Here is a 12,545-nt window from a genome sequence, read left to right on the forward strand (position 1 = left end):
TGGGTTCCTCCTAATGCAAGACCATGCTAGACCTCATGTGGGTTGAGTGTGTCAGCAGTTCCTGCAAGAGGAAGGCATTGATGCTATGGACTGGCCCGCCAGTTCCCCAGACCTGAATCCAATTGAGCACATCTGGGACATCATGTCTCGCTCCGTCCACCAACGCCACGTTGCACCACAGACTGTCCAGGAGTTGGCGGATGCTTTAGTCCAGGTCTGGGAGGAGATCCCTCAGGAGACCATCCGACACCTCATCAGGAGCATGCCCAGGAGTTGTAGGGAGGTCATACAGGCACGTGGAGGCCACACACACTACTGAGCCTCATTTAGACTTGTTTTAAGGACATTACATCCTTAAAATGGATCAGCCTGTACTGTGCTTTTCCACTTTAATTTTGAGTGTGACTCCAAATCCAGACCTCCATGGGTTGATACATTTGATTTCCATTGATAATTTTTGTGTGATTTTGTTGTCAGCACATTCAACTATGTAAAGAAAAAAGTATTTAATAAGAATATTTCATTCATTCAGATCTAGGATGTGTTATTTTAGTGTCCCCTTTTTTTTTTTGCAGTATACTATACATACTACTTCTTAATATTAATAATATACTAAGGGGATACGGATTTGTGGAGACACATTACTTATTTAGAGACATTTATCAGGTATTACATGTCATTTCCACAGTATGCATTTCTATTCACTTTTCAGGACATAACAGTATGTGTAACATCATAAGCCCCACCTCCCTGCTGCTCTCGGCCACTGGAACACTGGCGTTTAAGAACTGCACCCTATCAGATGAGGCATGCACCTTCACCGCGCCAGAGATGCTGCAAGGCCGTGCCTCCTCAACCAAACCTGCTATAGAGAAGGTTAGCATACACATTGTGCCCAAGCCCCAGCTCCAATTAGACGTTTCGTAGGCAAAGTCCTAAAGTCAGCTTACCCTCACCAAATCCTATCTATATATATCAGATGTAAATGTAAACCTGACATTAGATTTGCCTCTATCACAATGTGGTTTCTGATGTTGACATTAGTAGCAGTTCTGCTGTTGAGCGGTGTAAGTGTGGATTATCTTGGTTCACTACAGACAGAGAGAGGATTTATGATGTAATCCATCTCTCACATGGCTTTGGGCCAGCACCACTAACTAAAAGCATTAACACTGCTGCAGTAAGCTACGTCCCTGCACTGAAGCTAATACACAAGGGGCCAGCACTAACATGCTGTGTGTGTGTGGGGGGGGGGGAGGTCCTGATGCAGTAGATGGCAGCACTAACACAGCAATGAGCCTCAAGTAACTTGAAGCAAAGATAACACACACATACCCTGTTACGGGGCTGAGTCACTGGCTTGCTGGGGCTCTCTCGTGCCGTCCCTGGGGGTGCGTCACCTGGGTGGGTTGATTCACTGTTGTGGTCGGCCTGTCTGGGTTGCCCCCCTTGGGTTGTACCGTGGCGGAGATCTTTGTGGGCTATACTCGGCCTTGTCTCAGGATGGTAAGTTGGTGGTTGAAGATATCCCTCTAGTGGTGTGGGGGATGTGCTTTGGCAAAGTGGGTGGGGTTATATCCTTCCTGTTTGGCCCTGTCCGGGGTGTCCTCGGATGGGGCCACAGTGTCTCCTGACCCCTCCTGTCTCAGCCTCCAGTATTTATGCTGCAGTAGTTTATGTGTCGGGGGCTAGGGTCAGTTTGTTATATCTGGAGTACTTCTCCTGTCCTATTCGGTGTCCTGTGTGAATCTAAGTGTGCGTTCTCTAATTCTCTCCTTCTCTCTTTCTTTCTCTCTCTCGGAGGACCTGAGCCCTAGGACCATGTCCCAGGACTACCTGACATGAGGACTCCTTGCTGTCCCCAGTCCACCTGGCCATGCTCCTGCTCCAGTTTCAACTGACCTGAGCCCTAGGACCGTGCCCCAGGACTACCTGACATGAAGGCTCCTTGCTGTCCCCAGTCCACCTGACTGTGCTGCTGCTCCAGTTTCAACTGTTCTGCCTTATTATTCGACCATGCTGGTCATTTATGAACATTTGAACATCTTGGTCATGTTCTGTTATAATCTCTACCCGGCACAGCCAGAAGAGGACTGGCCACCCCCACATAGCCCGGTTCCTCTCTAGGTTTCTTCCTAGGTTTTGGCCTTTCTAGGGAGTTTTCCTAGCCACCGTGCTTTTACACCTGCATTGTTTGCTGTTTGGGGTTTTAGGCTGGGTTTCTGTACAGCACTTTGAGATATCAGCTGATGTACGAAGGGCTATATAAATAAATTTGATTTGATTTGATTTGATTTGATTTGACATATCGCCATCCAGTGGTGCTGGAGAGGAAATACATTTTCGTAAGTGCTGCCCTTGTGTAGACAATGCTTTGCCTGTGTAAACCAAAACACAATACACAAAGATACACCATCTGTGGTGTTAATGTGAATTGTTTTGGCATGCAGGTTTTTTTTCCCAGAAGGATTTAATGTCTGACTCATATTGAGTGTCACACTCTAATCTCTCTGTCTTCTACCAGATGCTGGTGTATTCACTTGGTATGACTCTCTACTGGTCTGTCGATTATCATCTACCTCAGAATCAGGTGGGTCCATACATTACCATGGCCTTCAACATTAATTGGCATCAAAATGTAGAAACTTCTTGAACAAAAAAAACTTGTTGAAGAACAACTCGTTCTCTCAAGACTTTCTCTCAAGCATGTTCAGTCCTTCAGTGATTCCGGGCAACCCCATCACACTTCTCTTTTTCCCTCCGTTGATATTGATACCTGGAGAGATATTGATACCCGGTCTTTCATATTTATTCTTGTCTCTCCCAGCCGGTCCAGTTGAGTGACCACCTTAACAGCCTGCTACTGAGCATGTGCGAGGACCTGGCCCACCGCAGGGTCAATCTCAACAGTATCTTGGAATCCTGTGAGTCTCAGCACAAAGCCTCTCTCCTGCCTCCACCCAACAGAGTCATAGGACAACTGGTGGAGGATGTCTTTCACAAAGCTGTGAGTGTGTGTTGGGGGGTGGCGGGGTGGCAGTGTGTGAGTGTGTCTGTCTGTCTGTCTGTGTAATGCTGCAATTTTACCAGTGGAATGCTTTTCTCTCAGGTGGACCATGGCTCTGTGCCAGAGCCCTTTGCCCCGCTGAGTGGGAGGAGTCAGATGGTCAGAGAGAGGCTTCATGGTAAGGACTGCCTCTAAACGGCCTCTATATCCTTCACAGCAAACCAGGAACATTCCCCAGGACAGTAGGCAACATTCCCCTTAAGTTGTAGTTAGTATGAAGAAAAAAATCATTAGTATAAATAACATCCCACAAACATTCAACGAGTGCTTTGATGGCCCAACATTTTTTTGAAGAAAATGTTTGAAATTAAATATCCTTAGAATGTTCTCGTAACATTCACTAAAATGTTGTTGACAACCTTTTTTTTTAAACTGCCACAGAACGTTCCCCTGAGAATCTTATTAGGATGCCATGGAATGTAATAACACAATGTTCCGGTAATGTTCTGCCACAACATAATGTGGGATCAATAGAAGTGGTTCTGAGGAAACATTACACGAACGTTCTGCTAATGTTGATGGACATGTTATTGGAAACACCTATAGCAACAAGCAGGGAATATTACGGCAATGGTCTCATAAGGTTATAGTGTTACGTGATGATGTAAAAACATTCCCAGAACATACTTCAGCAAATATATCTGGATTCAATTCAATTGGTTCTGAGAAAACATTACAGGAACGTCCTGCTAATGTTTATGGAGACATCATCCAAAACAACATGCATGGAACATTCCCGCAAGATGTTGTAATGTTATGACAGGATGTCCTAAAAACTCACTTTTAAAGATAATGGAATTAGTTACGAAAACATTGCTTTAATGTTCTGCTAATATTAATCGTAGTGTAAACAGGGCTCTAAATAAAATGTTTTTAAAAACCTATGGTAACATTGGTGTGCCCGACCGAAAGTAAGGAGCTCAACATAAAATCTTGGAGCACAAGATACAGTATGTATATTTTTACATTGACTGAGATATAGCATTTTTTAAGCACATGTGGTGCTCTAGAAACTAATATTTTACCCTGTAAAACATCTGTTTATTATAAAAAGCTAAAATGTTGATGCAAAAATCTGTCATTGGAATGAGTCGTTTGTGGAATAATAGGGCTTTTACACAATGTAGAAACCTAAATTTGAGATGCATTTCATTGAAAGTGCTACACTGTTTCTTTAAGAGCGTCACCGTTTGTGAGTGATGACCATGAAGCCTATCATGCAAGAGATCAGTCAGATATACTGGTAAAGTAACCAGGTTGTTAGCTAGCTAGCTAATGGTGTAACATGACTGAACAATGTGTAAACAAATGCCTGTGAGGGGTTTTGGAATGACCCATGGTTTATGGTTTATGAACAGTGCCTAAAAATGTACTTTTTGGTCTACCAGCCACTGTAGCAGGTAGATGAAAAAAGTATACGAGCCACTCAGAATTCTTACCAGCCAATACATTTATTCGCCATAATGAAACACACATAAAAAAAATAGTGTTTTTGTTTTCCAGGTTTTGGATTTCTCCCAGTTGGTTTCTCAGATTTTCACTATTATTCAGACTTTTGTAATAGAAAAACAACTCAATTTGATCTTCTAAATCCTCAACACTGCTTAAACCACATCAGTACCCCACTTTTAACGTTTGGAGAAGAGAATTGAGTATCATTTGAGCATGTCAAGAGACTGGTGTTTGTCTGGCTGTGTTTCTGTACTGCATGTACAATAGCAGAGTTTGCCAAACAAAACACCACCCGATTGATACAAGTCATCATGATATCCTATCATTCTGCCAGTTAACTTTGCAGTTAACATTTCATTTGGAACATTTTATGGGAAAGCCTTTAGAAATGACTGTTTGTACATCGCCAACTGTAAATGGAGAAATGGAGGAAAACTCGCCTCCCTGCGGACCTGGCATCCTTTCGCTCCCTCCTCTCTACATTTTCCTCCTCTGTCTCTGCTGCTAAAGCCACTTTCTACCACTCTAAATTCCAAGCATCTGCCTCTAACCCTAGGAAGCTCTTTGCCACCTTCTCCTCCCTCCTGAATCCTCCTCCCCCCCCCCCTCCTCCCTCTCTGCAGATTACTTCGTCAACCATTTTGAAAAGAAGGTCGACGACATCCGATCCTCGTTTGCTAAGTCAAACGACACCGCTGGTTCTGCTCACACTGCCCTACCCGGTGCTCTGACCTCTTTCTCCCCTCTCTCTCCAGATGAAATCTCGCGTCTTGTGACGGCCGGCCGCCCAACAACCTGCCCGCTCGACCCTATCCCCTCCTCTCTTCTCCAGACTATTTCCGGAGACCTTCTCCCTTACCTCACCTCGCTCATCAACTCATCCCTGACCGCTGGCTACGTCCCTTCCGTCTTCAAGAGAGCGAGAGTTGCACTCCTTCTGAAAAAATCTACACTCGATCCCTCCGATGTCAACAACTACAGACCAGTATCCCTTCTTTCTTTTCTCTCCAAAACTCTTGAACGTGCCGTCCTTGGCCAGCTCTCCCGCTATCTCTCTCAGAATGACCTTCTTGATCCAAATCAGTCAGGTTTCAAGACTAGTCATTCAACTGAGACTGCTCTTCTCTGTATCACGGAGGCGCTCCGCACCGCTAAAGCTAACTCTCTCTCCTCTGCTCTCATCCTTCTAGACCTATCGGCTGCCTTCGATACTGTGAACCATCAGATCCTCCTCTCCACCCTCTCCGAGTTGGGCATCTCCGGCGCGGCCCACGCTTGGATTGCGTCCTACCTGACAGGTCGCTCCTACCAGGTGGCGTGGCGAGAATCTGTCTCCTCACCATGCGCTCTCACCACTGGTGTCCCCCAGGGCTCTGTTCTAGGCCCTCTCCTATTCTCGCTATACACCAAGTCACTTGGCTCTGTCATAACCTCACATGGTCTCTCCTATCATTGCTATGCAGACGACACACAATTAATCTTCTCCTTTCCTCCTTCTGATGACCAGGTGGTGAATCGCATCTCTGCATGTCTGGCAGACATATCAGTGTGGATGACGGATCACCACCTCAAGCTGAACCTCGGCAAGACGGAGCTGCTCTTCCTCCCGGGGAAGGACTGCCCGTTCCATGATCTCGCCATCACGGTTGACAACTCCATTGTGTCCTCCTCCCAGAGCGCTAAGAACCTTGGCGTGATCCTGGACAACACCCTGTCGTTCTCAACTAACATCAAGGCGGTGGCCCGTTCCTGTAGGTTCATGCTCTACAACATCCGCAGAGTACGACCCTGCCTCACACAGGAAGCGGCGCAGGTCCTAATCCAGGCACTTGTCATCTCCCGTCTGGATTACTGCAACTCGCTGTTGGCTGGGCTCCCTGCCTGTGCCATTAAACCCCTACAACTCATCCAGAACGCTGCAGCCCGTCTGGTGTTCAACCTTCCCAAGTTCTCTCCGTCACCCCGCTCCTCCGCTCTCTCCACTGGCTTCCAGTTGAAGCTCGCATCCGCTACAAGACCATGGTGCTTGCCTACGGAGCTGTGAGGGAACGGCACCTCAGTACCTCCAGGCTCTGATCAGGCCCTACACCCAAACAAGGGCACTGCGTTCATCCACCTCTGGCCTGCTCGCCTCCCTACCACTGAGGAAGTACAGTTCCCGCTCAGCCCAGTCAAAACTGTTCGCTGCTCTGGCTCCCCAATGGTGGAACACACTCCCTCACGACGCCAGGACAGCGGAGTCAATCACCACCTTCCGGAGACACTTGAAACCCCACCTCTTTAAGGAATACCTAGGATAGGATGAAGTAATCCTTCTCACCCCCCTTAAAAGATTTAGATGCACTATTGTAAAGTGGCTGTTCCACTGGATGTCATAAGGTAAATGCACCAATTTGTAAGTCGCTCTGGATAAGAGCGTCTGCTAAATGACTTAAATGTAAATGTAAACTGGCTACACAAAGTAGTAGACACAGGCATTCCCATGCAGTTACGTCCTCACAAAGCTGAAAGAGATTCAAATCACTGATGTATTCTTTACACGTCGACTTTGGATTGAACTAATCAGCGCTAACTTTTTCTCTAAGGCACTCAGAAGCAACTGCACAGGGAAGCCTATCATTACATCAATTATTATCTGGGTGATTTTTTTTTCCCTGTTCGCACTTTAGAGCCCTGAGTGTCATTACATTATTATGTAACATTATTATAGGAACTTGCCAAACTTTTGAACAATTTTCATTTCAATCTTCTTACATCATGATATTTTATTAGACTATTGTCAAAACATAGTATTTTTTTTTTTTAAGAAAGTCAAATCAAGTAGATTTAAACCTGCGATCTGACATCTTCCAGCCCTTTAGGCTGCTTAGTGTGCAGCGCCGACAGGATCCTAATGCTTCCAGTAGATTTCCCATTACAATGAAATTGATAGCGGGGCTGTACTTACCGATTCTGCCTGGGCTTTTCTGCTGATCATTAAGAAACATTTGATTTGCATCTTGGGGGTGTGGTTCGATATAGGTCTGTTCGCTACATCGTACCTTGACAGTTATTTGGGGTTAACAGCAAATCTGTGAACACCCATTGTTATTTTCTGAATTTTTATTTTTCTTTCCTTAACATGGTAAAATAAGTCAAGTATCGGTAACTTTCTTTTCTAATTTGGCACACGAACTAGATGCATGAGTAACTTGGCCAAATAAATGGCACCAATGGCCTAAAGGGAGTTCTGTTATAAGCAGTCTCACTTAAACCTCATATCGGTCACCTGTTTGACCTAGAGATATGAATTTTATTAAATGTTTTTCAATTAATTTTTTAAAAGGACCCATAAGGTAAATTTTTTTGAAAACCTTTCAAAAACATATTGTGAACCACAAGTCCAAATAACACTTTGGTATATAGACCCATGGTACATGTTTTAACTTCTCAAACTAAGGGATTGGATAAGAGATATTATTATTGATCAGGAAATAGGATTTTACATGTCCATTTACATCCTTTGTAAATCCACTTCACAAAAGCTTATGTGCAACTTTTTATGGTCATCAATAACATTAAGTTTGGCATCGATATCTTTAAAAACACGGAAAGGGTTAACAATTCACTTTGACTATGTAACGCTATTGCTTAAAATAATCAGAACAAATCTTCTCATAGCCTACAAGTCAGATGCACTCCAAATGTGTTATTTTGACTCATCACAAGTCCCTAATGAGTTTGAGAAAGCAACATTGATGCAATTGAAGATGTCCACACTATACCAGTAGATGCATATTAGCACATACGCTAATACGCTAAAATATGTTGGCCCATGATACATGTCTTAACAAAAATCTGCTTTTACGTATCCATTTAAACCACTGTAAATCCACTCCACATTGGCCTATTACCTGAAACGTGTCATTGTTAACATGGACCTCAATGAACCACAATAAATGTGGTTTTAAAAAAACAAGGAAACTATTAACAACTGAATGACTGACTACCTACTGCATTCAAAGATGACCAACCTACAGCACTAGACTAAACTTCCTCATCTATGAAGCATTTGATCCCATTAGTTTTCTGTTCCCAAAACTAGAATCAGTTACAGAGTGGACTAAGTTTTGTAGACTTTACCCTTTGCCAAAGTATTTTTTTTAAACATTGTGCAAGGGAAATTGTGTTATTGCAGAATAGGCGTTACCTAATGGAACTATGAAAGATATGCTAGCTCGTGCTTGGCTCTGCCTTCCTTGCTTGTTTGATTGATTTGCTCCCATTGCAAACGACATGCTGTGGTCTAGTTTGAGTTAGTTCAAATAATCGTGTGCTTTATTTATGATAGCAAAGCTACACGCTGTTTATCAATGCCCAAATTCACTAGCTAGTAAGGCCAGGACCATACCAATATTACGATACTTGTATCGTGGCTAGAAACAAAAAACAAAGCAGATGTATCTTCTTTAGGAGAACAGCCCTATCATTATGTTGTCATCTATTTATCATCTATCTAGTTGCATTTATTAATTTTCCAAGCTATAGCACCTAATAATTTACCTGGATTTTTTTTGCGATACTGGTATTGCCCCTGTTGTGTTTTAAATGAACCGAGTAAAATCTCACGGACGATTATTCCCAATATTCTGGGAGATATGTCAAGTGTTTTCTGTCTGTTATAAATGGGGGAGAGATTAGTGGCGTTGAAAGCGTATCCAGCACAACAACACTCTGAGTCACGTGTTGGTTAATCACTCTCTGCAGTAGATGTGATGCTATTATTACAGCAGACTTCCCTTCCGGTGACATGGCCTCCTTTATATAGGGATCTGTGGCTATTCTTTCAAACGTTGTGCCTACTTTGATAAACCCATCACTGAAAAGTGGACACTATCTCTGCCACTCGCCATGATCTGGGCATGTGTGACGTTCAATTTAACGTCATGGTAGTCCCTATATTGTGCACCATTCGCTGCATTCCCTCTCCTACGAGAAATCCCCTGTAACAATAAACATACATGAGTGGTATCATTCCCCAGAGATTCTATTACCATTTCCTTAATTTATTAGCCACACAGATCTCATCCCCAGTCACATTACATTCCATCCAACCCATAACACGTTAGTCACTACCACTAATCCACTTCTATAGTTATAAACATACTAAAACATTCTCAAATCAATTAGTCAATTTCCATCAATCCCTCCTCTGGAACAAACATCACACTTATGTTCCACGACGCTTAGAAAACATATCGACTTGAACAGGGAAGAGAGAAAATACATAATTTTACACCACCCTTGATGCGATTGAGATTGGGGATGCCAATGGGATGCTGGTCTCCATGCCAGTCTCCTTAAACGCAAGACACAGACTATGGGTCTTGAATGTAATTAATTGTACTGTATCATCCAGCAATCCATATGTATTAATGTGCTATTAGGATTCTGATGACATGGTAAAACAAAAAACGCTTCATGGATGACCCAAGTGGGTTCTCTAATAACCTCCTTCTCGGAGGACACTAAAATCTAAGGTTTCTAGGGAGAAAACCACTCCCTAGACCCAATACATTTGAGCAGTGCACCCTCCCCTCATTTTGTGCTCTCCTCACAGCATTGGAGCAGCTCTCTCTCTCTCTCTCTCTCTCTCTCTTTATCCCCTTTCTGAATCACAATTAAAACATTTGATGAATTATCCAACCAAAATGTTGAAATGACAGTCCTTAGTGCTTTACGTTGAATCTATCACTCGAATTCAAGCCCCTCAACTCAGCACACATTGTCATGGTTAGAGTGTACATTTACAAACGGGACCATATATTACCGGGATTAAATGTTCTCATTATGGCCCTTGTTTGTCCCTGTTTACCTGTCGCGAGTGGCATATTAATGACAGATCTGTATCTCAATAAATGTATTACCTAAATTACCATGAATTTCCTAGTGTGTAGACCTCCAAAAGCAACCTGATACTCCAAATAAACAGTTTAGGGCAATCCCAAATTAAAGTAACGGGCACAGTTGACGACCCCTCTCCCCTCCAATCGTTAATCATTGATTTTAATCCACACAAACATTTATGTATCCTTGGCTTAGCATTTATCTTGCCACCAAGTCTAACATATATGACTGGTCTCTCTTTTCCCCATGATTTTCAGTGTCCAACGCACCTCAATGCCCATCATGTTCATGAACAAAAATGTAAAGTTAATTTTTGGTTTTCTTTTTTGCATTGAGCTTTTGCTTTTATTTTATGTTATTGTCACAGTTGCATCTCAGAATTCTTTATTAGATTGGAATTTTCCGTCAGTTTGGCAGTACTTCCAGTCAGCCTCACATCCACAGACTGTGTGTAACCATGCAAGCCCAGGACCTCCACATCCGGCTTATTCACCTGCGGGATAGTCTGAGAACGGCCACCCTGACAGCTGATGAAACTGTGGGTTTCCACAACCGAATAACACAGTCAAATTAGTAGTATAGTAGTATTAGTATATGTAAACTTCTGACCCACTGGAATTGTGATACAGTGAATGAAAGTGAAATGATCTGTCTGTAAACAATTGTTGGAAAAATTACTTGTGTCATGCACAAAGTAGATGTCCAACCTTAGTGTATGTAAACTTCCAACTTCAACTCTAAATTCTATACATTGTCAAGCTAAGGTTTTCTAGCTATAATATTTAGCTATCTAGCTTTTCAAACATTTGCCTAGCTAGCATCACATTTAGGTGATAGAAAAGGGATCTTTGGTTTTAAAATTGGGGGTGTAAGGTCCTGTAAGGAGTCATGACAGGAGGACATAAAATGGCAGGACCCCCACCAAGTTTGGGGGCATCTAAAGCTCATTACCTGCATTTCTACACAATATAATATGACCCATAGCACTTTTAGCCATCTCTATTAAGAACAACATAAGGTAAGCAAAAATGCCCAGTCATCAAGCTAGGTAAGAGATCGTCACTAAATATGTGACTAATTTCAGGAAACGAGGCATATGTCTCACGCCACTACTTCACAGGAGCGCCATTTGAAATGCCTTCCGGAACATGTGAACTTTCATGTTTCTTAATAACAAACTTGTTTTCCATCTATAAATACAAATCCAATTGTTAAATTACAAGCCTAGTTGGTTTATCCACAGAAAAAGCCAGGAACCTTCCCACTAGCCATGATTGGCTGAGGTAATGGTTGGGCTGGACATGCTGGGAGATGAGTTTGGAATGTTCTGCCATGTAGCATGCTTCTGTCTATAACGTGAGCTGTTCAGTATGTGTTGACAGTCCTTTCTACCACGTCGTTTTTGAAAGATTTAACTTTAGCCGTCGAGAACAAAAGTTTTGCTCCTTTTCTCTACAACATTGATGCCCTGAATTTAGCAGGCTCTATTGACAGATCAGTTGGAAAAGTGACTTTCTACACATGCCATGGTCAGTGTGAACCGGAGTGACTTGACAACACTGGCCAAACAAGATGTAGCTACAAACAAAATGGAGTTAATTGGTTTCAGTCTGCCTTGAGGCGTTAATCCATGCGTTCATCCATGTATATGGGTAAGAGTCTAGCTACATTTTTACATTTTCACATTTAGTCATAAAGTATTTTTAGTGTAAGCTTTAGTGTACAACACTTTTTGTCATGCAATAAAATGCAGGTGTACCTATGATAAAAATGACAGACCTCTACATGCTTTGTAAGTAGGAAAACAGCAAAATTGGCAGGGCATCAAATACTTGTTCTCCCTACTGTATGTGACCACTGCGTTGAAAAACAACCAGCTTTTTCTCTAATCTATTGATGATCAGATACTTCAGTTGTAACTGTGGCTCTGTAGCGCTCATGTTTTACAGTTGATAGACAACTTTTCCACTTTTTCAAACATGAACTCTTTCAAATTTTTACATTAGCCTATAAAAATCAAAAGGTGTTGCTGCATGGGCTCATTCCTTGTCTTGCTGTCAATTACACAGGCTGTGTGACCAATATCTTGGTCGACTCATGTTGGCATCTCTGTGCATCAGTGATGGGTTAGGCTAAATAA

At 42.8% G+C, this 12,545-nt stretch overlaps 1 protein-coding gene across 1 annotated transcript in view; it reads left to right on the plus strand.

The window, feature by feature from the left end:
• Nucleotides 1-721: 721 nt before the first annotated feature.
• The window catches only part of LOC118369383 (tyrosine-protein phosphatase non-receptor type 13-like), a gene marked incomplete at its 3' end in the record, with an annotated part of 43,575 nt that continues 31,751 nt past the window's right edge, over nt 722-12,545 (plus strand). Inside the window, exons 1-4 of the mRNA XM_052510651.1 lie at nt 722-876; nt 2,525-2,590; nt 2,828-3,007; nt 3,110-3,185. Coding sequence (XP_052366611.1) covers nt 724-876; nt 2,525-2,590; nt 2,828-3,007; nt 3,110-3,185 — 475 coding nt within the window. The remainder of the gene's footprint in view (nt 877-2,524; nt 2,591-2,827; nt 3,008-3,109; nt 3,186-12,545) is intronic.

This window comes from Oncorhynchus keta, unplaced genomic scaffold, assembly GCF_023373465.1.
Source record: "Oncorhynchus keta strain PuntledgeMale-10-30-2019 unplaced genomic scaffold, Oket_V2 Un_contig_5987_pilon_pilon, whole genome shotgun sequence".
Lineage (NCBI taxonomy): Eukaryota > Metazoa > Chordata > Actinopteri > Salmoniformes > Salmonidae > Oncorhynchus > Oncorhynchus keta.